The 25751-nt window shown below is 39.2% G+C and overlaps 1 protein-coding gene across 3 annotated transcripts in view; it reads left to right on the top strand.

Moving 5' to 3' along the window:
* PIEZO2 (piezo type mechanosensitive ion channel component 2) overlaps positions 1–25751 on the top strand; it is a 305264-nt gene that overhangs the window by 268638 nt on the left and 10875 nt on the right. For all 3 annotated transcript variants that reach the window (XM_054059990.1, XM_054059989.1, XM_054059988.1), the window contains 13 exons: positions 3112–3287; positions 11575–11967; positions 13320–13578; positions 14078–14260; positions 14685–14937; positions 15671–15803; positions 16256–16403; positions 16517–16731; positions 18755–18913; positions 20277–20424; positions 22896–23084; positions 23507–23599; positions 24669–24841. In XM_054059990.1, the coding sequence (XP_053915965.1) occupies positions 3112–3287; positions 11575–11967; positions 13320–13578; positions 14078–14260; positions 14685–14937; positions 15671–15803; positions 16256–16403; positions 16517–16731; positions 18755–18913; positions 20277–20424; positions 22896–23084; positions 23507–23599; positions 24669–24841 (2522 nt within the window). The remainder of the gene's footprint in view (positions 1–3111; positions 3288–11574; positions 11968–13319; positions 13579–14077; positions 14261–14684; positions 14938–15670; positions 15804–16255; positions 16404–16516; positions 16732–18754; positions 18914–20276; positions 20425–22895; positions 23085–23506; positions 23600–24668; positions 24842–25751) is intronic.

The following is a 25751-nucleotide window of genomic DNA, read 5'->3' as shown; positions in this document are numbered from 1 at the left end:
GTTGAGCTCCTTTGAATTTCAGTGTTCGCTGCCTGTTTCAGGGGACTATACACTGTGAATTCAGAATCGTTAAGGCTGACAAAAGCTGACATGAAGCCTGTCTCTATCTGTATGCAGTTTCGGTTAATTTCCCCATTGCATTTCTTGCCATTTTTTACCAAGTCACTCAGTTCTATCAAGTTCTTCAGTAGTGAGTTAGTCAACTTTACACTTGAATAGCCCAGATACATAGTTTTTTTCATCTGCAAACTTTATCACATCACTGGTTTCCTGCTTGCACTGTTTATTTCTGAATATGTTGGACAGTAATACTCCTTGGGGGGACCAGTCAATGACCATCTTCCTTTCTAAAGAAAAAACATTTGTTTGTGCCCTTTGTCTCTGATCTTTTAATGGAGGATAAATACAAGAGATAGATATAGTCTGCTTTATTTCATGACCACTTAATTTCTTACAAGGGTCACTCAGGGTCATTCCTGAAGCCACGTTTAAGGATTGGTGTGACCTTTTCTTCCTCTGGCACTGTTTCATCTGTTGGTCCCTGTGGAGCTCTTGGGTGACCACCTTCTACTCAGCGTTCAGCTTAGTTGTCTTTTATAAAATAATCACTCCAATCCTTCTATGGGATTTAAGCTATTCCATTGGGACTGTCAGTGACTTCTTCTGCGTCAGAGGGACGCAAAAAGTTCTGTCTTTTTTTGTCCTGTTGCCACTACTCTGTTATACCTCTTTATGTCTTGAGCACCTTTTGATACCCTGATTTTCTGGCAGCTGATTCTTATATTCTTGAAAATGTAATTGCTATCAGATTATTTTCTTTTTAGCAAGTTATTCTTCAGCATATTTTCTGGCCTAATTTGCTGAAGTTTTACATTTAACTCTAGAAAGTTCATTTTAGTTTGTTTTTGCTCATGACCTTCGCTTCTTGAAGGATGTCTTCTCGTTTCTTCCTCCTGGTATCTTCCATTCTGGTGTCTTGGAGGGGTGTGTGTTCATGCGTGTTCTTTCATGGCGTTTACCTATTCTGCATGGTTACATTTGAAAGTTAACCTGAGTCATTGTACATTCTTATTCCGATGGTACCTCCTTAATATTTAACGGGCACTAGTGCACTCCTGGTTTGATGGTCAAAAATTGAGTCTTCATACTATACTTTTTCAATATTAATTTGTTCAAGTCCACCCACAGAGCGCCTGTGGTAATCCTGGCACAGTGGATTTACTTAATTAGTTAGACTTCATGCTTTTTGACGCATACGACATCTTTCTTAAGCTATCTTCTATGCTATCCTTCCTATATAATGCGTACTGTGGTAGTACAGCATTTTAGTGATACTCCTTTTTGCCCAAAGTCTCACAAGTCCCTGCTATTTCAGCATCCTTATTGAGAATCACATGATTCTTTTTCAGCACCCTTGAGGTTTTAAAGTTTTAACATTTATGCAGAAGCCAGACTAGCAGCCTTTTTATGTCCATTACTTATTTGGGACCTTATTTTGAACATTCTTTGCTAATTCTCACCTTAACTTTATTGAGCTTTTCCTATCCTTTGTGCCCAATAGATCTATTTATGAATTTATCCATTTGAATTTCTTATTGCCAGCAGCCTAGTGCTCCTTTGATTACAACAGAGCCCATATGTCTTTGTACAAGTTGGTATATCCTGCTTCAATCCCAAATTTTCTGGTACTGGGGGCCCATCAAAGAACATCCCCCAGTCAATAGCTTTGAACTTTAGGCTTTTTTTCTAGGATCTTTATTTCTTCTGTGAAATATTGGTACCCATGAACATCAACATCATCAATTCCTTTATAGCATTACCAAATCTCTGTAGCAACCCCATCCATGTTATTGCTGCCCAAGAAAGGAGGGTCTTGCTGCAACTATCATGTTGACATGTTTCTTAATGTGATATGGGGTTGGTGACAGTAAACCTGATATATAAAGTTCCCTTGGTCTCTCTTCCAGCTACAGAAGAGCTTGAAATTGAGTCTTCCATCAGTTATGGAACACTTTTGCTGTCACAGCCCTTGTTCTTTATCCCAGGCCGGCAGTTGAGCTAGAATATTGCATGTGCTGTAATTTCAGAGGCTGGACATCATAATGGAACAAACATTTATTACTGTAGAAGCAACACAGCTTGTATACAAACCAGCCTAATTTACGACCTGAGTTTCTGGTTTTGTTCTTAAGATTTTGAAAATTTTAGGTTTGGAACAAGTGTAGAGGACCATATCTAAAATACTAGTAACTAATAATATTAGTAGAGGACATATGGGCACTATGTTAGAGTACTTTTATTATTTTAGCTGGAAAAAGTCCTTGCAGAAGGCTTCATTATAAGTCAGAAAAATAACTGTTCAAGAATAACAATCTTCTCTCAGCATATCTTCTGAACTCGATGCAAGTGCTAGTGAAAAGAATTGGATATGTTTCTGCCTAAGAATAGGCTATGAAATTCCCAGTTTTATTCTTATGACAGGCCTTTAGAATTCTAATTGCAATATCATAGCCAGAAAGTCTTGATTCTTTGCCCAGATCTGGTCTGACAGTTAATAAAACTATCCTTCATGAACTTACTTGATCTTTAAGTCACAAAGAGAGGGTAAAGATCTTCAGTGTATTCCAACTGTACCCATAGTTCATTAACAAATTCTTATTTTGAGACAGTAATGAAAATCAGTTTGTACATGACCTGTTTCTTTTTTAGCAAAAAAAATGTGCTACTGACCACTAATAAGATGTATGATTGTCAGTGAAGCTATCTAAAAGAGATATCTCAATAGCTGCTGGAGTACGGGTTGAGTCATGGTTGCAGCCCACACCTGAATGATCAGCAGTCCACTCAGGAGGGCTTTGTTGGCTATATACAGCCTGAAACCGCTTGCATTGCTCCAGTTTTGCTTGAAAGCACAGCACTTTGTGCAATGGTGATTTAAGTCAGAAGCCCAATTGCACTCTGCAAAGGCACTACCTGTGAGAGACTGTTATTTATTAGAAAGCTATTTGCACAATCCTTAGTCTGTTACTTGCCAAATGGCAAAAGAAACCAGTTCCTCTAAGAATAGACCTTTCTCCTGCCATGTACCTCTACCTCTACTCTCTTCCACAGGGAAACGTTCCAACACGAGAGAGCATCCATATGTATTACCAGAACCACATGATGAAGCTTTCTAAGGAGTCAGGATTGGACTCAATTGATAAAAATCCTGGTCAAGCTTCTGGTTTGCAAGCATCTGAAAGAATGGATAGTTTAGATTCAGCAGCTTCTCGTGACAGTATTTCAAGGTATTGATCTAATTTTATTTTGTGAAATATAGAGGCAGTAGGTATAATTTTAGATAATGTCTAATTACTGATGAACTTCCTAATCAATGTTGAATACTCTTTTTGATTTATCCATTCCATTTTAATAGTGAAAACTCTGCTAGATGTTACTATTTATTTATAGTGGTGCACGCAGTTATTGGCCCAACTCCTTACTACTGTATGTCTACCTTGCTGTTGCCTGTTTCCTCTAGAATTAGGAGTTGTTGGCAGGGATCCTGATCTTGTAAAAAGTAATGGAAAATAGGGCACTGCTGAGGATGCTTATGGGATACTGTGTTAGGAATTCAGGTGTGGAGTTTGGAGGATGATTATTTATTATGAATATTTTCAAAAATAAATCATTATCTGTTGCCCACAAATCAAAAAAGACTTTGCATTGGGAGAGATTCTGGATTTGAGAGAACAAAATCCCTTTCTCCTGCATACAGGGAAGAGATAATCTGGAGAGCCTGATTTCTTAACTGCTGTGGTTACAGTCCAGCAGAGCTACGCGGTTTATGGATCGAATACGCATCTCAGTTCAGGAAAAACACCTTCCTCATTCTTTTCTGAAGGCAGATGCTGTCAAGTCCCTTGCCAAAACTACTGCATGCTCCTGCTGCTCCATGCACACTGAGGCACACACATTCACTTCCTTCCTTTACAGAAGCAGCCTGTGTCCCTGGTGTTCTTGCCTTTTAAGAGACTGCAGAATTTCTCCAACGTGAGGGGAAGATGGGAGGGCTTTGGAAATCCAGCTGTTTCATAATCCATTGCATTCTGCTGTCTCCTTCTCTGAAGTGTGGCAGTATCATATTTTTTTTGATATTTCCAACAGACTCAGTAGCTTCTATGGACAATAAATTATGCTTAGCTCTTACTAATTACATATGGGTACACGTTGGCAGGCTGGAAATAATGAGGGCTTGTCTTTCTTTCTGGTGTTATTGAAAAGCAAGTGTAAGAGAGTGCTTGCGAGTACTGAGCTTCAACAAAATATCCACAAATTGCTCCCCAGGGTAAGCACTGGCCTTTGAGAGGTTCACTCTAGTAAAAAAAAAAACCAAATCCAAGCAAATCTTTCTCCGTGGCTAGCTACCCAACTAAGCAACACCTTTGTGTTTTGTCTCAAAGTTTTACAGGATTCAGATGACGTGAGAAAAAACGTAAAGCCAAATTCTATTACCAGCTCACTTGGAGCCACTTAAATATCTGCAGGGCAGAAATTAACTCCAAAAAGTTCAGTCTCGCTCAAAGAAAGAATAATAATATCAGTCCTGCTTTCATTAAATAGATCTTGGTCACACTGTTTATTATAGACAGAAGAAGTTATCATTATTATACAACCATGTTAGCAAGAACTTTAACTTGAAGCAAAGGGAAGCCAATTCCAGAATGAACTATGAAAAAGAAAGACAAATCTTGTAATTTTTATGTGTAAATTCTGCCTCTCCTATAAGATGCTATGCAGTGTTGAGCTTCAGTTATGTCTCTTTTTTTAGAATAATCACCCATTTGTCACCCTACTTTGAGCATACTTACACAAAATCTCTTTTGAAACTTAGAAATCAGTAATTCTGTGGAGCTGCTTCGCAACAGAAAAGGCTAAATCTTTCACATGTGTTACTGTCGTCTCCGTTTCCTCAGAAGATGTCACAGCAACTATCAACAAAGGAATAGTGAAGGCAGTATTAGGATTGATTTCTCTTATCTCATTCTGGTAATGAACAGTCAAATATTCTTGGCACTGAGAGTATTTACAAAGAGTGCACATCTGCTATAATAATAATGACCTGTAATTAGAGGAAGCAAAACTGAGTCTGTTGATTGAAAGATAATGCCTTTTGTTTATTGGGACACCCTTGCATGTCTCTTCCTGATATCAGAAGTGCTTATCGGCTTTTTTAGAAATGTGAAATGTTTTAAACTTAAATGTGAGTTTATTGAGTTATTTTTTTTAATTGCTCAAACAAGAGAAGGGGACATTTTACATTTCAAAGTAAGGATTTCCAGTAAATGTAAAAGCAACTCATTAAATCTAAAGCATCCCCGTGATCATGGATCTAGGATTGCAATGGAAAACTTCTGAGAAGAGGCAGAGGGTTCCTAACCAGGTTTCTGGTTGTTCTTCTTTATTTGCCCTTTAGCAGACATTAGGTCCATGAGTAAGATGGACATATCTAGAAGTCAGACAGGGCTGCAGAAATGTGGAAGATATTCCATTACAATAATACATATTCCTCAGTGGTCAGGGCAGGAATTACTGCAGGCATCTGCTCAGTGCTCTGGACAATGGATTTCCAGAGAGAACAGCTCTCCTGATCAGTTGCAGGAATCGTCCTTTTCTTGTGAAGTTCGGGGCTGACCCTTGTAAGTTTTATCCAGGGATGTTGTGCTTACCCTAGATAAAGCTCTAAAAAGTGTTTTCCAGACTGGAAAATCCCTTTGTGGGATTTTCTCTTTTAGTAGGGCTGTCATTTATTGTCAGTCACTGTTCTATACAGTAGCTAGAGGTGTAAAGAGGTATTCATGATGTAATTGTTTGTTTTATCATTATGTATAAATACTCTTATGTGTCCTTATGGCAGAGTGCAAAGTTCATATGGGCCAAGAGGAGAAGAGGCTGATGTTCATCCTTAACAGCCTCTTTGAGGAGCACCACCAGAAGGGATCAGGAACTAGCATTGTAGAGCATTCATCACTGTTTGTTTCCATTTGACTGATGAACTGCTTGTCAGGTTAAACAACTTGTGAAAGTCAGTAACGTGTTTCAGAACTTGCTAAAACCAGTTAGCTACCTTCATAGCACTTGGCCTATGATTATGACATAGCAGCCACATGAAGATCCTAAGTCAGATTTCACGATATCAAATTTTGTTTTGTATCCAGTTCAGTTTGGTTTACTTTTTGTCCATCACAAATAATATATTCAGTAGCCAACTGCACCTGTTTGTTGACTTTCATAGGAGGTGCAGGTAAGAGCCCCTGACCCCCCTGTAGGAGTGAACAAAGAAGTGCAGTTGGGGTGTTTACAGACCCCACTTTCCATCTGTTCTTCCCTCACCAGATGGGGGAGTAGCTTTTGAGACAGGGAGTACTGCAGTTTGCCTTGAGTGGCAGGAGAAAGGATGAAAGGAGAGTCCAAGTTTGGGACTGAATCTGGGTCTGGTTTAGAAGCGTGAATGACAGGAAATGTTTAGGATCTTTGCATGCAGATGTGGGGAGTGTAGTAGTTCATAGACATAATGCCCAGTAATTAGCTCACAGGCAGAATAAACCAGAAAAAAAATGTAAGTTACTCCTTAAACTAATAAACTTTCTGGGAAGGGTAAGTTTGGTTAACAAAAAGGAAGTCATAAAGTAAGAAATTTTTGCTCACCAAGGATAAAAACATCTCTGCTATATATATTCCCATTTGAAATGGATACACAACCAACTTTTTATATAATGCCTGAACTCAGGGCTTTTAATGAATGTTCAATTTAAAATACCTAGTCCTTGAATGATTTCAAGAAGCTAATGCTTTTCAAGGTCTCCAAGGACACAAATTCGAAAAGTCACTTAGGAAGATATGCTTGGATTAAATTTATGTGATAGTCAATGACTGAGTCAACATCAGCTTGCCAAGTGTAAATCTCTCCACTTTATTGCTGTACTCATTTCCTCCTTGTTCAGATGCGTGTTCCTAAAAAAGTACATAAAGAATATGCAAACTGTGCTACAGGTGTCATCTCATACGCATCTCCTGACATTCATGGATACAGAGCAGCTGCCTAATAGATAATTCTTCTGATGAGTCATCCTTCATTTAAAACAGTTTTAAACCAAACTATTGTGGGTACTCCATTTGGGCAAATGTTTCTATCTATTGAGATTAATACATGTTTTTCCTTTGATTTTTCTGGGACCCAGGTCAAAACTTACATATTTTGGAGGGCAGGTGGCATATGTTTCCTCCACTGAAAATATATGAACAGGCAAGGGCTACTTTGATTTCAACAGCTGCTCTGCTCGAGGTCCTTGGAAGGTTCCCTTTGAACTATTTCTGCATTTAAAATACTTCAACAACTTAGTGAAAGGTGTTGCTTTTGAAAAGAGTAAAGTCAGTCCTTGAGATGTAAAATATTGTGGATAATGCTGTAGCACACAAACAGAAAGGTAATTTGCAAAAATAAGTTGTCTTGTTGCTGACATCTCCCTATATTTTAGCACCAAAAACTCACTGATAGTACAACCACCTGGCTGTACTCCCTAGGTGTATGTGCAAAGGGAAACCTCCTCCCTCATAATCCCCTGGAGTTAATTACATGGAGTTCTGACTGATATCCATGTTGCCAAATCGGGCCTCCAGGGTGGCTCTCCTGTTTGGGGTAGAAAGTAGCATTTGCTGCCTCATCAAAACCCTGCATCATGCAGACAGCCCTCCAGGTTTTGTCTGGAGGATGCTTGCGTGTTTTTGCACGCACACAGAAGAAATGAAGTGGCTTTTAAGGGGTCTTGGCCAAATGAACTAGCAGGACAGAGGTGCCCCTTCCATTAATACTGTTTTTACGGGACGTGTTTCACAATACCTGTGATATCTTGGTGATACTTTTCTTCTATTCAGAGACCTCTGCCTATTCTTTTAGCCTCTGCCCATTCTGTCAAAGAAGACCATCACTGAATGTAGGCCTAAGAATAACTGCTTCTTCAGTCCGCATACTTTGCTGTTTTCCTCTCAATTTTCCTAAAGATAACAATTGCAAGCTGTCACTTCACAACAGCAGATTTTTCTACTTATTTCCAACTAGCAAGACCAAAGTAGCACGGAAAAAGCCATTGCAGTTCCCTTCTTACCTCTTTTCCAATTCTATTTGCCTTTGGGCAAACGTAATGATTGCCAAGGAGGCAAATCCCGTGCTGCCACAGCTCAGGTGTAACACAGATGGGACTCAAAAGAATAAAAGTAGAATGTAAACCCTGCATTTTTTGGACCTTTTCTTTTCTCATTCTATCTGAGAGACTCAGGCATGTCACTGCATGGTTTAAAACACCAGGTTCCTCGACTTATTTCATAGACATCTGTGTTTTTCAAAGATTTTTACAGGAGAAATTCTTTTACCTAGTATATGTCATTAATGTATTTGCTTTTTTCCTGTTGCTATGTTATATGCTTGAGTTTAATTATATACTTTCTTTCTCATAATCCATCCATTTCTTCTTTTCTCTAGTAATACATAAATGTTCAATGTGTGGTGTGTGTCTCTGGTGTCCTGTTGTATTTGATAAGTGAAAGGAGATAAGGGTTTATTATATCTATTCTTCCTTTCAAGATGTACATGTTACCGGTTTTGAAATAGTTTTTAAGCTGTGATTTAAATAAATGAAATCTTCTGGAAAGAATCATCACGGCTTACTACTAAATATCAAAATAAAAGCCATCCCATGCAGAGCAGGTTATATTTGGCATGCATCTGCTGACAAAGTAACATATCCGATTTGGCTCTTTGGTTCGGAAAGAGTATTAGCCAATGTCTGACAGCTATTTTTCTATTTGTGGAATATGAGCTTATTCAGTTTTAAGGGCTCTTTCAGGAAATTGGCTTGTACCTGTGTAAAAAAGTTCTGTGCAAGATATCATTAATAAAATAGACTTTGTAGAAGAGGAGGTCACTTCCCAAAACATTTTTGAGGAATTCAGAAATTTCAGGGGGAAACAAAATAAAAACTCCTCACATATGTAAGTTGGTGCCCCTGGAAAGCATGTTGAGCACTATGTTGGTTTCATATATCTTTGAATAGCAAATAGACGGTTGTTAGCCTTCTGTTGCCTCTATATGAATACGACTGTGAGCCATCTGTGCAGAGAAATATGTTTACATCATGACTCTAAACAAATCCTTATCTTTGCTCCGAATCTTTTTTCTCTGTGTCAGTGTTTTGCTGCATGGCAAGCATATTTGTTTACTGAACTATGTGTATAGTAATATCATTTGTATTTAACACTGTCTTTATAACTGTTTGCGCTGCTAGCTGCTACACTGAAGCAACCATGCTGTTCTCAAGGCAGTCAACCCTTGATGATTTAGATGGACCAGACACTGTTCCTAAAACAAGTGAGCGCGCTCGACCTAGGCTTCGTAAAATGCAGAGCATGGATATGTCCTCCTCATCAGCTGACAGTGGCAGTATAGTGTCAAGGTGCTTAACTCATGCATGCTTTGTTCACTCATTTACCCATACCATTATACTTACCGCAGTGTACATAAATTTGCATTTGCAGATATGTGGTGTACGGAGTGGTTTGCATGGTTAATGGAAGCATTTCTTCCTTCTGTGTTGTGGCACAATCCTGAGGTTCAAAGTCAGGGTCATAATCTAGGGCTCATTTGCTCACTTCTTAGTCTGGTTAGTTTTGTTTTGCTTTTCATCCTTAATTCATGTATTTTTAAAAGCTACTCCATTACATTATTCTGGCTGTCTTAAACCAGGCTAAAGTCTTTGTTTATTCAGCTAAAAAGAGTCAGATTTTCAGAGTTACCGAGCTGATGGTTGTCCTTATTAAAATTGGAAGCTGGAAGTGAAGTTTCTTAGCTAATCAATTATCCTAAATACAGACTTAGATTCTGTCTAATTTTAGAAACTAAGATAGGCAACCATTAGCCCTGCTCTTTCGGTTTTTAGTTTTCCCCATATAGGAAAGATTGCTAAATATGTTTTGATTACTTTACCATTGATTTGCAGTCTGTGAGATGTTGGAATTAAGAAAGGGAAAATAGCTATGAAAAGATAGTGAATAATATCAATACCCAGTGTGAGAGAAACTGTTCAGAGTCTTTCACTCACTTTGTAGCAGATAAAAAACAGGGGTTTATATGACATTGGAAAGTAGCATTTCGGCTAGTATTATAAATACTATAAATATGAAATTTTATGGCATATTAGATCATTCCTTTTCAGTGTTTAAAGTGTTTTACAAATTTTTGGTCTCAATCAGTTTTGAGATTATGTGATTTTATGATTTTGTTCATTTTAACCAGCATGAGTGCAACCATGAATCCTTAAAACACGCATCCTAATAATAGTGTTACACATCCTACTTAAAAATCTGCTCGAAATAAAGTCATCTAACATAACCAAAATACAATTGGAAACAGTGTAAAAGAAAAAGAGGTGCCACTCAATTTTTAATTTTGGCAGGAGTTGGTAGTGCCAACTGGCTTTGCCAGTGCTAATTTTCTTTAAAAAAAAATTTACTTTAGGCAAAAACATTCATTTCATAGGTGCTATGTGAAATCTGATTTTGTCTCTAAGATACAAGAACATGCAGCCAACAGAAGACACTCAGTTGATGCCTATTGTCTAACCTATGGAAAAGGACTGGAGACTAAAAAAAGGAAGAGTGGTGTTGAGGGGAGAGGTGAAAAAATACTTGCGAGGGATGAAAAGGGTGAAAGTAAAGCCAAGAAAATATTTTTAAAATCACGGTATCCAGATTCCCATTTGGAGTCATCAAGCTGCGTGAATTTACATAGGATGATACTATTGCAGAGCACAGAGCATTAAGACAGAAAGTTAATATGGACACGCGAAGCCAAGAATAAACACGTTGAACAAGCATAGAACTGAATAGATTGAATAAGAACAGTTGAAAAAGAAAATAGGTACCTATGGAAGAAAAGCAGGCAGGTAAGGTAAAAATGAAGACTGCTTTGAAGAATATAGGGCAATCTAAAGGTAAGCAAGATACTCTGTTACTGAAACAGTTTTGCAATCCAGATTCTTTTTCTCCATGTTAGCAATTTACTTCTTCTTTTATTTGGAATCAGAGTTGATGTGTGTGTTCTGCTCACATTCCAGCTGCATACAGCATCCATATGGTTGTTTTTAAAAGCACCGTGTTTAGAAGGAACTTCATGGCTGCCTATTATTCACCATGGAGCGTGCTTTAAATAGATGTAATAAGAAGTCTTGATTTCAATTAGGAAGTGTTTGAACTACTTTCAGAAAATCGTAGTTTCTCTTGATGATTATATTAATTTGCCATTTGCTGGTGTGAAAAGATAGTGAATCACTGTGAGTTCACTGGCACATCGTTTACAGGGCAGATGGACCTGGATGGTCCATCTCTGTAAAAGGAGATCATGATAATGTATTTTCTACCAGATTATATGAACTTTGAAGGCCTGAGAATGGAATGTGGTTGCCCAACTGTCTACATAAAGGTACAATTAGCAAACTTTACTTGGTGGGGAGCCTCAACTCTCTCTTCGTCCATCCCCAACAGTGAACCTACACAGGTCACCATGCTCTATTCTCGTCAGGGGACAACAGAAACCATTGAGGAAGTAGAAGGGGAGCATGAAGAGGAAGGAGTTGATTCTTCATCAAGGCCAGAGGAAGAAGATATGGAAGATTATAGCCTGGGTTCGGAAGGAGCTGCATATACTCCTGATACTGATGTGCCACTGTACTCCACTGTGGATAGCAATGCAGAAGCCCCACCTTCCTATAGTAAAGCTGTCAGCTTTGAACACCTTCCCTTTGGCTCCCCAGATGACTCAGCTGGTAAGAGCCTCATGATGGTGAGCCCAGACAACAGTCGGACGGACAAACTTAATGATACGATTCTCCCTCCATTGACGCACGAGCTAACGGCTAGTGAGCTGCTTCTGAACAAGTAAGGACCTTTGGCAGGGAAAATTTTTTGGTCCCAGTCTGTGAAGTTTTGTCATTACTTTGGGGTTTTTTTCCCTCATAACTAGCCTACAGTTTCTGACAGAGACCTTGGGCTAAGTTTGATTTAAGGGAAGAAGCTCATTTCCTGTGCAGTTGTTCTAATTACAGATTTCTAAAGTTATTCAAATTCATGGTGGAAAGAATCTGTGCTTTCTCCCCCAGACACCACAGCTAATTGTTCCAATTAGCATTGGATTTCTGTGCTGCAATTGTCACAGGGTCAAGGACTTTTCTAAATATACCTTGTGGAGAGGGCTTCTCTTCTCCAGGCAGCTGTGATTTCAATAAGTTGCTTCCAGGGCTATCTGGGAAAATGTTTTTCCTTTAATTATTTTGGATTACTGTAAGGGAAACTCTGACCTTTGGTATAGTTTTTCTTTAAGCCAGTGGGAGCTGAGGGGTGTGTAAAGAGACCACCTTGCTAAGTACTCTCATAAGGGATAGGCCACTCCCGTCTTTTCCCCTCAGACGCTGTGCTTGGTGGCACAACTAGCATTAAGGTTGGGATGGTGCTGCTGCTCTTCTTCCGCTGCTTTGTGGCCTGATTCAGCTAGGGCAGAACTTCCCTGAATGCAAGGACAAAATCAAAAGCCATATAAATGCCTTTCAGCCTGACTGCATATGGAGAGAGAGGGGCTGTGTAGATCTGACTTCATAGATACAGTGTCTTTACTTCTGGTTTTCCATGGTCATTCTTGCTTTTCAGTGAGGTCTCTTCTCAGGCCAGGACACTCTTTATGAAAAGCAAAGAGAATTGTGAATGTATGTGAAAGTCATATAATGATTTCTTAGTGCCTTTCATATATTTTTTGAGTTAGGTAAAGGGAAGAAGATTGGACACATGCTCAAGGGTATTTATTATGTTCTAATCTTATGTCATAGGACTATTCATAACATATGTCTCCTGATGCACCTCTGGAGTTTCTCCAAATTCCCATCTGCATTGATAAATCAGATACGAATCCAGACAGGGCCACATCAGCATGATGTGATTTACATGAGATATGTTGGTTGGGCAACTGTAGGAAAGAAGTGTTTGTAGAAGATCTTGGGCCAGGCTGACTCTCCGGGTAAAATTAAAAAAACAGCAGAACAGTTATTTTGCCTGAAATTCTTGTTTTCTGAGTATAGAATGAGGCTGTTTGATTATAATACCAAAGCCCATCTTTCCCCCCCCCCATTGAACTCAGCAGCAGAATTTTATGCTTTTTCAAAAGGAAAAATAGTAGCAATTTAAAAAGCAGCTCTTGTGAAATGAGTTTTCAATTCATTATGGTATTCTGCTCATTACAGGATGTTTCATGATGATGAGCTGGAGGAGTCAGAGAAGTTCTATGTTGGTCAGCCTCGAGTCTTGCTTCTTATTTATGCCCTATACAATACACTGGTGGCCCGGTCAGAAATGGTGTGCTATTTTGTAATCATCCTTAACCACATGGTCTCTGCCTCCATGATAACACTTGTACTTCCCATTCTTATATTCCTTTGGGCCATGCTCTCTGTTCCTCGGCCGAGCAAACGTTTCTGGATGACAGCCATTGTCTACACTGAGGTATGCTGCTGTTTTTGCAACCCTACATCTAGCATAGAAAAGTTAAGTTGCAAGCTTCGCATGGTCTCTTTTCTGCTTTTGATCTCTAGGATCAGGGGGCTTTAACCCTTCATATTAATATAAATATTTGCTCAAGTCCTCAGTGATTTCTGTGGGATCAAAGGGTCTTGTTTGTCATTTGTTCATTGCAAAGAGCAATATCTTTCCTTGCAGTTAAAACAATTACCACAAGAGCAGACCATTTGCAAGCAGCTGCTATATAATTGGTAGTCAAGAGACTGTATGTATACACTGCTTGCAGTACCTCAGGTACCACCGAGCATCATCTGTTGGTAAATGTTGATTGACTTTATTACTGAGGAAATGTGTTCCTTTGTAGCAATGAATATGTTTGTTTACCTTCTCATAAAACTGACCAGTTTCTCCCCTCTTAATGTCACAAGGCGCTTATATCTGCCATGCTAATAAAACACACCAAGTGTGTTGTGTTTCTGAACAGGTGACCATAGTCATCAAGTACTTCTTCCAGTTTGGCTTCTTTCCTTGGAATAAACATGTGGATTACACAAAAGATAAACCTTACCATCCACCCAATATTATTGGCATTGAGAAGAAAGAGGGTTATGTGCACTATGATCTTGTTCAGCTCCTTGCTTTGTTCTTCCACAGATCCATTTTAAAGGTAATCTGAGTTCATGTAGTTTCTTATTTTATGTTTAATTTTTAGTTTTAATTCTTTAGTCACTCATGTGATGTAGGAAAGTCACTCATTTGGATATTAGGAAAACGTTATTTATAGAAAGGATTGTCAAGCACTGGAACAGGCTGCCCAGGGAAGTGGTTGAGTCACTATCCCTGGAGGTATTTAAAAGATGTGTACCGGTAGCACTTAGAGACATGGTTTAGTGGTGGGCTTGGAAGTGTCAGGCTTATGGTTGGATTTGGTAATCTTAAAGGTCTTTTCCAACCTAAACAATTCTATGATATCCCTACACAATGAATTTGTCTTCCTCTGTGTGAACACATGACTGAGCTTAGCAATGCCTGTGATAAGGACTGTGACAGAAATACAAGGCTCAAATGCTGTCTTCTTCTTTTTCCACTAGTGCCATGGATTATGGGATGAAGATGAGAAAGGGGACAGCTCCAGTAATAAAGAGGATACTGATGATGAGCTCTCTCTGACGGGAGGCAGGAGAGACTCTTCTGCCTCTTTGAAATCTGTCAATCTTGCGGCATCAGTGGAGTCTATCCATGTCCACTTCCCTGAGCAGCAGACTGCCATCAGGAGGAAGAGCTCTAGCAGTGAATCACAGCTTTCACACAGGTCCAGCTTCTCTTCACACAGATCTAAGAGAGGTAAATGCCATGACATTATTGGATTTTGAAGAGCAAATGTTCATTTCCCATAGGATCATCCTGCTGAGCCCTTGTACCAGTTGCTGTGGAGATTCCGGAGGCTACTAAACGTTGCTTCTTCTCAGTGAGGAAATAGAATATAGACCAAAGTATTTTCATGTTCGAACAAAATCCAAGCCTTCTTAAAGTTCAAATGGAAAGTCCTACTTTGTGATTCACTGTGTTTTTAAAATAACATGATCCAAAAGCTGGGAAAGGAATGCTCACTGTGGCCTGGATCCAGGATTTGTCGTTCAGCATAATCTCCAGCTAGAGGGAATGCAAAGCATATGTATTTTTTCTATCTACATGTCGTGATACTGGAAGTGACAAAAAGTTTTAATTAAGTATATCGAAACAGATTACCTGTCCCATCTTGTAAAAAGGATGAGCTTACTCTAGCCTGAGTGTATATATTACCAGTTGCAATTACTGAGTTAGATCAATCAAACGCTTGCCTTTATTGCTGGTCTTCTCTTTTTATAGTTATTAATCAAGTTTTGAACTGCCAGCAATTAAACCTTTACAAGATGCACTCAAGATTTTATCATATTGGAAAAAAGTGCAAGAATAATTTCAAAGCTTCTTTCAAATGTAGGAGTCATATATGGGATGGAAGTCTCAAGATTTAGTAATTTCTAGTTTATATGACTAAACCTTGATTTTGAATTAGCTTCTCTTTCTCTCCCTTCAGGAAGTACCAGTACACGAAACAGCAGTCAGAAGGGAAGCAGTGTGTTAAGCATCAAGCAAAAATCTAGAAAGGAGCTTCTTATGGAAAAGTTTCGAGAACAGATGATCAAAGCCAAGGCGTTTACAATTAAAAAGTGAGCAATGTGAAAAGTTGTATGGGTCTAGGGGGAGGTTCCAAACAATAAGAGAGTAAAACAGCATTTAAAGAGAGAAGGTTACTGCTTCTGTTAATTCCAGAGAATGAATGAGTACGTATATAGTTCACTGTGTGCAGAAGCTCTCACTGTAAGTCCCAACTGCTGAACATGAGACAAAGCAGCCATTGTTAAAAAGAGCATCTGCCTGATAAAGACGCTAAATATCCTATGTGAACTTAGTTGGCTATGTTTATTTCTACTGAACAAATGCTAGTACAATAGTTTAGGAGCAATCAGAACAAGGAACTGGTGTCTGTGAGGCCCTATGAAGGCTGGCAAAGTATATCTCAGTTAATTTTAGAAACATTAATCATATTGCACCCAGCCATTCTTTCCTTCAGTGGAAGTTACAGATTTGTAAAATCACATTGTGGTCTATTTCGTTTTAGGACTCTCCAGGTGTATGTGCCCATCAGACAGTTTTTCTACAATCTTATTCATCCAGACTACAGTGCAGTGACTGATGTGTATGTGCTGATGTTCCTCGCAGATACAGTGGACTTCATCATCATTGTGTTTGGATTTTGGGCTTTTGGGGTATGTCACAGAGGCATCTATCTGTAAACTCTCAACGGGATTTACATGCTGTAGATGCTAAATGTTGTGAATGTCCTCCTTCCCCGACCACTCTGTTATACTTTCCTTTTCAGAAACACTCTGCGGCAGCAGATATTACCTCTTCATTATCAGAGGACCAGGTCCCGGAAGCATTTTTGGTGATGGTGCTCATTCAGTTTGGTACCATGGTGGTAGATCGAGCACTGTACCTCAAGAAGACTGTCATGGGAAAGGTCATCTTCCAGGTCATCCTTGTTTTTGGGATACATTTCTGGATGTTCTTTATCTTGCCTGGAGTGACAGAAAGGTATAACCCTTATAATCAGACAGTACGAGTTGATATTTATGCTCTACCAAGTTGTTTGTATTTGAGATGGTTATAGCTAAGCTTTGGAATCATGAGCAGGTCCCTTCTTGGTCATATTTCTAAGCAGAACATTGGAGTGCCTTTCTGTAGCTATAACTGTGGCCAACATAAGTTTGAGGAAGAATTAATTATATGAGTATGTACAAAAAATATTCTCAACTTAGGCCAAATTGCAAGCAGGTGAAAGAGAACTGGTCTGTAATTGACTGATTAGAGCCCTCACCTGAGACAGTGCTGGACTCTGATTCAGTTCCCTACTCCCAAGACTGCTGCATGCTAGTTTAGAAGAGTGATTAGAAAATGTCTCTCTCAGAGTAAGTTATAATTTAGCACTTTCCTGGAATGTGTGCACTGTGGACTTAAATCCCATTAGACTGAGGAATGTCTAAAACCTGTGTCTCTTCTGAAGTGAAGAAGTCCTCCTCCGCTGCTCCTGCCACGTGACTCGAGGTGATGTGAAGGTGGTCACCTGCTGCGTGAAACCTTTTATAACATGGACTGTCAGGTTCACCCCCAAATCTAACATTTCTCATTGCATGGCTCAAGGCAGTTATCACCTCAGTCTGCACTAGAGAGGTGTAGCTCACCTCTTACTTACTTTAAATTGCCTTGAAGTGTTTACTTCACTCCAGTGACTATACAGGGAAATTGAGTGTGTCACCTGGGCACATTACACTTCGTTAACAGTCAAGTTAACTTACACGGGAAAAAAGCAAAATAGGTGCATAATGTAGAGAAAGACTGAAAGATCTCATTTCCTCTCAAAAATGTTTTCTTTTTCCTCAGTGCAGTAGCAATTGTGCCCTAACTTGAAAAAAAAAAACATTTTCAAGTGGATCACCTATCTACTATGCATTGAGAATCAATATGAAATTTAAGTCTTGATTTGGTAATGTGAAAGGCAATAAAATAATTTTGATTTTTCATGTGCTTTTATGAAATTTATATCAATTTCTTAATTTCAAATGTGCATCTGAAACCTCCTGCATTCATTCTAAGTCAGGCTGATACTTACAAGTTCTTGCAAATTTCTTGATGAAAATGGTTTTGCAGGATATAATTGAAAATACTGGATCATTTCTGGCTTACAAATTCTGCCTATCATGAGGCATCTCCTGTAGTTTCACCTTGATATTGAACCGCAATCAGAAGTGGCACACATTCACCAAAATAGTCAGGGAGATGAAGCACGTGACGTGTGAGGAGAGGTTGAGAGAGCAGGGTACCTGTTAAGAGGGCATTGAGAAGAAGGGAAGCTCTTTTCAGGTAGGACAACCAACCATTAGTTGGAAAAGGGGAAATTGCAGTTGATATGATGAAAAATCTTTTCATCATAATGGTAGTCAAACGCTGGAGTAGGTTTTCCAGACAGGTTGTGGGATCTTCATCTTCAGAGATATTCAGACCTCAGCTGGACAGGTCCCTGAACAATTTGGTGTAGTTAGACGTGATTCAAGCAGGGGAAAAAGTTGGCTTTCAGAGGTCACTCCAATTAAATTCCTGAATGAGTTCATGATCTTGGAGGTGCCCTTGTGAACACAAAAAGCCATTAAAGCTGCCAGCACTCAGTCCAGTTGTCAGCCCTCTGAAAAGTCAAGAGAAGCAGTGTCTGCCCACAACACACAGAGGGATGTACCGTCGTCAGGGCTGAGGGCAGGCTGACTTGTGTTCAGCAGCGAGGCACCTCTAGCATCTAGAGGGAGAGGTCACTGCCCCAGAGCCCTCACTCTTTTCCCAGTGTTGCCCCTGTGAACTTGAGGTGACAACAGATGTTGGTTTTAGACTTTCTCACCCAGTATCTTTCAAATACTGTTTTATACTTTGCGGTGGGGTCAGAAACCAAGGACTTTTCAGAGGATCTCAGGAAAGGGAAGCTGCCAGGAACACAAAACATTTCAAGCTAATTTGGTCACACACAGATACAAAGCTCATCATTTTCCTTTATCTGTCGTTTCCATTACAGGAAATTTAGCCAGAACACAGTTGCCCAGCTCTGGTATTTTGTGAAATGTGTTTATTTTGGCTTATCAGCATATCAGATACGCTGCGGATATCCAACTCGGGTTCTTGGCAATTTCCTCACAAAAAGTTATAACTATGTCAACCTGTTCTTATTTCAAGGGTAAGTCAAAACCTGATGCCCTTCTCCTTTCTTTTGTGAAAAAAAAAAGGATCTGTTCTCATGAGATGCTGGGGTTAATCATGACTTCTCATCACAGGCTGCTGGAAATGAGACTGTAAATTTTGCACAGCACACTCTTATATGCCGTATGTCCCCTGTTGTCCACAAAAAAAAATCCACACTTTCAGGAATGCAAATTTCAGAAAAATCAGTCTCCCACTCTGAATCCAGAAGCCTGACATACCAGTCAGCCTTTCACGCCTCTATGGAAGAGGCATTTTAACACTTCTAAGAGATCACCTCTGTGAACAGAGATGGGGGCTACACATTGCGCTAAAAAACAGGTGATGTCATTTGCTCTGTGGTTCTAAAAAGTAGTAAGGCATAAAATCCCAAAGAGATCTTTGGAGCAGGTCTTCAGGCCGTACCTTAGCAGGTGAGAAGAATAAAGTGAAAGACAATAGATGTGAGAAATAAGAGCTATGTATCAAAAAAAAAGTTTCCTTTGTGTATCTTTTGAGAAGTGCTGAAACTCTTCAGAAGTTAGGAGTATTAGTGCAAGTAATAGGCATGGTGTTACCTTAGAGTGAAAGGTGATGATACAGAAGCACACCACACCCTTCATTTGTGCTGTTACCATGATGTTGTGATTAAGTCAGTTCAAAGCATATACATATGTCACAGAAAAGCTGGAATAATTTCAGCCTTTTCCCAATATTTTATGTATGGGCTTGTTGCATTCCAGTAGTAAAAGTTACAGAAGAAAGCTTTCTTCACATGAAGTAGTGTTTGTGACCTGGCCAAGCAGAAAAGCGTGGGACTAGAATGATGCACTTTGAAAAGTTGCTATAAACATGTTGGTTTCCTGTTAGCCCATCTTTTGCTGCTGCTTAATCCTGAGTCATAACTCCCAATCCCATATGTAGCCTGGGACTGCCTACTTCTGTGATGAAGCTGTGTGCCACTTGGTGTAAGGAGGTATAAATCAAATTCCCACCATCCTACTGAAAGTATGTTTCTCAACTCCACTCCCAGGGCAGAGAAACGTAGGGATACAAGAAAGTCTCCTTTGTACTATTCCATCACTGGCTCAATCTGAGTTACTGGGCATAATGATGCAATCATCCTTGGCCTGACAAGGAAGTCTAGAGGAACGTGAGCTATGGCAAAAGGAACTATCCCCAAAACATCAGTACTAGTTGTGCAGTCTCAGGGTATGATTGCAATCATGTTTACAACATCTCCCATTAAACTGTCTTTTAACATTGACTTAATTCTCCCTTCTGTCTTACATACACTTACTGTGCTCATTTAACGTGGTCCTTGCATTTCTGATGAGTTATCTGCTGTGGTCTCCCTTCAGGTTCCGCCTGGTTCCATTTTTAACTGAACTGAGAGCAGTAATGGACTGGGTTTGGACTGATACCACACTCAGTCTTTCCAGCTGGATCTGTGTTGAAGATATCTATGCTCATATATTCATCCTGAAGTGTTGGCGAGAGTCAGAAAAAGTAAGGAAGCCACATATGAGTGATCCAGTCCTCCTCTCCCCCATGCAGAAATGAAGAGAAATAATCATGAGTCCCTAAATAACTGGGTAATCCACCATAAGGACAGTTTGTTAGAAGATACACCTGGTGTTTATGTTCAGAAATATTCAGACTGTTGGGTACTTTGCGTTAGTTGGCAGCCACTGCAAGTGAAGTTTCAAATGGCTTCTCTTTTGTGCCTAGTGATTTTTCCACCATTAACATGAACTCCACAAGCATTCGTCTCCTAGCTTAATTGCCTCCCTGAGTTTCGAGGCCAGGGTTGAAAGTCCTGGTGTTCATACAGGCTCACTTTGTCGGTAACAACTAAATGAGTAACTTGCAGTTGCAGGGAAACTGTAGCTGATGAGTACGGTCAGTTGAAGAAAAGAGCTTGTGCCTCCACAGTCTTAGGTTCCAGGTTCACCTGGTTCATTTAGCTGCAGAGGGAACTCAGCTGGCCCCTTTATCTCGGGAGAGTGCTTGCACATTCAGAGCTGAACTGCAGGCCAGTTAAACCCACCATTTGTCTGACTAAAATTTTAGTCTCTTTAAATCATTTAAGCTTCAGTTCAAATAAAACTTGCAAATTCTGGATTCCTTATAACTGCTATAAAGATTGCAACCATATGCTCCCTTATTTTGCCAATTTGAAAAAGAAATTAAGCATTCTTTTAAGAGTGACCCAACCAGTCAGAAATTGTACATCTGCAGTGAAACGGTTGTGTTTTTAAGTGTTAGTGATGTATTTCTACTTTTATTATAATCCTGTGTCTTAATGGCAATTACTTTCCAAGTATGACACTTAGATTAACTCAGAGCTGAAGTGCACATAAATCTGATATATTGGTCTTTTCTGCATGACTTTCATTTCTGCCGTGAACGGAGTGCCATCAGAGGCTTCAAGAGTGGCAGCAATAATAATGCAATTCTACTTTGACTGTCCATCTCACGGCATTTTTTTACACTACAGCAGGATCATTATATGTAGCATGGATGTGACGTGGGAAGATTTCTGTGTCTAAGCAAGCATGTATGTGCCAATGCCATGTAGCATAGAAATAACTATCCATGACTTTATAAGTGTTGTTCAAAGTACTTCGGTTGTCTCTCTCTCACATTGAGTGGTATGCTGAAGTACTTTGACTGCTAGAGGCTCTCTGAGCTGTTCTATAACATCATTAAAGGTACCTGTACTAATTTCATACAGACAAGTAATATACCCCTGGTGATCTTGATATGATATTTTAATGAAAACAGTATTGTGTAGTGCAAGACAAATGACTTGATACACTGCTTTTGAAAAGTAACTAATTTGTTTTAAATATAGCATTGTATTACAAATTTAATATTCTCCTAGGGTTTCATGTTGTAAAGCAAGAACAATTTCCTGAAAGCTAGGTTCCTGGCGTGTGCTTGAGGTGCAGTGCAATACAATGCATCTTTATTTTGCACATGCAGTATGCAATGTTTGAAAGACAGGATCCTGAAGTACTCTGTGGAGTTACATCCTGTAACAGAATACACAAAAAAAAAAATGACAGTGATGGTAAGGCATTTTTACAGGATACTAAAGCTATTAAAGTATTCAGTCATAAGGCAAATAACAGAGGGCAGAAATCATGGACAAGGCAGAACAGATGTGCCATGTGGTCTGCTTTGGAAAGAGAAGGATAAAAACAAATTCACTTTTAGTCTCAAAAGCTGAGAAAGGGAAGGGTGTTACATCAGTAGTGTGAAGACTTAAGGAACAGCAACAAAACTTTAAACCATATTCAAATGCAGTTAGTGTGGAATTCGCTGGAAACAGGTTGAATCAAGCCCGTGAACATCTCTTAGAAATAATCTATGTGAGATGTGAAATGCATGTGGAGGTAGTGCAATATCAGACAATCCTTCTGGTTGTGCATGTCAGTTACTGGCAAACAAATTTGGGTTTTCTTCCCCAGTTGGCAGCATTTCAAGCTCTGTGAGAGGAATTCTGCCTTAAGGAGCTTTAAGATAAAACTTTTTGGAAGGACAAATAGAAGAAAGTGGGTCACTCCCAGTATCAGTTTTTTGAACAAATGTTTGTATCCCTGTTACTGGTATTATTTTATGTTTGGTTCCTTTAAGTTCATGCTTATGCTTCTGCAGACAAAAAATTCAAATTACCCTACCCAATTTTTCCCTTCTTTATGGTTGTGAAGAATCAAACCCACATAGGTTTACCATATTTTTTACACCAGACGCACATTTGACATGAGTTCATTTGGCATTTTTCTCTGTCGTCACCAGAAATTCAGTGTCTGTGCAGGTTTGGCTAAAAATCTCAAAATAATGGGCCTGACAATGGGTATCAAATTACTGTAGAAAATGGGAAGCCTTAAGATCATTATGTATGCACCCATCAGATCATACCAAGTATACCTTTGATAGAAGAGACATTACCATGTTGCTGTTTGCTTTTGCAGAGATATCCTCAGCCGAGAGGCCAGAAGAAAAAGAAAGTTGTGAAGTATGGAATGGGTGGCATGATTATCGTCTTGCTGATTTGTATTGTCTGGTTCCCACTGCTCTTCATGTCTTTAATCAAATCTGTTGCAGGCATCACCAACAAGCCTCTAGATGTATCAATCACAATAACTCTAGGAGGTTATCAGGTAAAAAAGAAGACTAAAAGCAAGCACAGTTTTTGCACTGTATTTCCTTGTGCTATTTCTTATTCCCTTAACTGAATTGAACTTTCCTGTCTTATGCAGGAGATCAGGCAGGCTCCCTCAAATGATTCCTTTGGCGTTTAAAATATTATCTTAATTTGCAAGTTAAAACTTGCAAAAAGAACCCACTGGCAGTGGAATCTGAATAAATTATCCTATATCAGGTATACTTAGATAGCTGCCTGCAGGTCCACATGGTAAATACAAGACAATTGAAGGTTGCTTGCTTATCGGTGGAAAAAGATCATAACCTTCTCCTGTATGAGTGCCATAATTGTCTTGGACTGTGATGCACAGGATGCTGTACTATGTATGTAGCAGCTGATGTAGAATAAATGTGACATGTGTGTTCTTTTGTTTCCCAGCCTATTTTTACAATGAGTGCTCAACAGAGTCAGCTCAAGGATTTGAATCAGACTGATTTCAATGCGTTTCTGGGAAGCTATAGGGGTAACACTGTAAGTGAAATGTAAAATACCTCATTACTTAAAAATGCGTGCATGTTTCCATGGAGGGCTTTTGCAAGATTTGTGTATTTATAACTGGTCATCATTTGGAAGACGTTTCTGTAAAGAGGGTTAGCGTGAGTGAAGGTTCAGACAGATCATTTGTCAAAACAGGGCTGGTTATAGTGAGACAAGTTACCATTAATCAAGATATCTTTGCACAGAATACTGGAAGACAGAAACCCTCATTGTCCTGTTGCCTGAATAAAAACCTCCTCTAAATGAAACAAACCTTCAGGAGTTGTGATGCTACAGGTATACTGCCAAAACAAACTTGCTAGGGGGACACAACAGTATTGGCACTTTTAAGCCCTGTGCTCCTTCCTATAGCCCACATAACTTGCACTTCTCAGTGAGATGTGCTGCCGTCAAAGGAAGGTGTGTATGGCCTAGAATAGTTCTGACGTTAAAACATCAAAATGTAAACGTTTAAACATAGTCTCACTATTTCATGCTGCAGCATGCACAAGGTTATCACATATTTCTACAGGAAAAAGACTGGTAATTAGTAGAAGCTGTTGCGTTATTAAAGTAATAGGGAGTTTATCAGATATAACTTTAAAAGAAGTGCTTGTTTCTAGCCTGTTAAAGAATTAACTATTTTTTTATATTAGATCCTGCCGAATAGCACATGTATTACAGCAGTAGTATTGGAATCTTGATCCATTTTGGAAGTTACTGGCTTCAAGTTGCTTTTTCCTTTGCAGACATCTTTCTATGCAGAAAGATGCTTAACGAAGACAGAATAAAATTTTAACAAGTTTAAATAGACTTTACAGAGTTTACCTGATGAACTTTCAGACTCACTTTGGCCTATGTGGCCATCATTCTTCAAACAGCATTGCCATTTTTGTTTTGCCCTTTCCCATCTAAAGTCCCAGCTGGTACCTGAGGAAAACAATCAGGCAAACCACTGCACTGACAGTTAATCAAACATTTACAGTTCTGCCTGACCGGGATATGTGGCTCTGTGTCTTGTGAATATTCACTGAAATTTTCTTTTTCTCTTCTGCATTTATAGGCTGCTTTGCAGTTTCTAGAGGGCTATGGAAAAGAAGATATAACTCTAGCAGATCTAGAGGGAAATTCAAACTCTTTATGGACCATCAGCCCTCCTAGTAGAGAGAAAATGATACAGGGACTGCTGGATTTTTCAGCTGAGTTCACTGTCGTTCTTTCATGGAGCATTCAAAGGTAATTAACAAGGCCGTTAAGAGGCTGATGAATCATTTGACAAGAGTTCTCTCAGCAGAACGGTTCCACTGCTGCATTTTTGGTTTAGTTTTTCAGCAAATTCTACTGTACAGGAGACATAAAAAAAAACCAAACTGGAAGTGGAAGGAAAGAGACAGAGAGAAGTGACCTTTGTTACCCAGGAAAACATTTGTTGCCTGCAGTTCTCAAAAAAAAAAAACAAAAACAGAGCAGTGGAACCACTTCCAAGTGCAATATTTGAAAAGAAAAAAAAAGGCAGGGTGGAGTTTTCAATGGAACTTAAGGGGTAAGAGGGAAAAGTAGTAATGTTTTAGCCTGTTTTAAATGGAGATGTTCAAATAAACTGTGCCAAACAACAACCTCGTTAGCATTTATGGGAACTGTTAAGGAATAAAAACTAAGAAAGACATACAAACAGAAGTGTCAAAGAAGTACAAACAGAACTGCTCTTATGAAAGGAGTGTGGAACTGACACAAACTATTATTTAAATACAAATAGACTTTTTTAGGCAAATAGCATAACAATGACACAGATCCATTTTGTTGAGACCTTTGCCTGTTTACTTCTGGTTATTTTGGCCCCAGTGAACTATTACTTCACAATGAAGTTTTTACGAGAGAGAGCCTAGAATATAAAGTAGTTGCATGCAGGCTAGAGCACACCCAGTCACTGAGGTGGTTTGTTCACTACTGTCTGCCAGCTGGGATCCCTGTAGACTGCTGGATTAAATAGTAGTTAAGTCATCACTCCATGGAAATTAAGTACCTTTGCAGCCCTAGTATATACTTGTTTTGTTGGAAGTAAACGTTGGATTGTTAGAGCACTCCTCAGCAAAAGACTGCACCCAAGAAGCAGGTCAGCTGAATCACTGTGGAAGCTCTGAACACA

The sequence above is a fragment of the Cuculus canorus genome, chromosome 2 (assembly GCF_017976375.1).
Source record: "Cuculus canorus isolate bCucCan1 chromosome 2, bCucCan1.pri, whole genome shotgun sequence".
NCBI lineage: Eukaryota > Metazoa > Chordata > Aves > Cuculiformes > Cuculidae > Cuculus > Cuculus canorus.
Note: the sequence above shows the minus strand (reverse complement) of the source record. Positions and strands in the feature narration are given on the sequence as shown.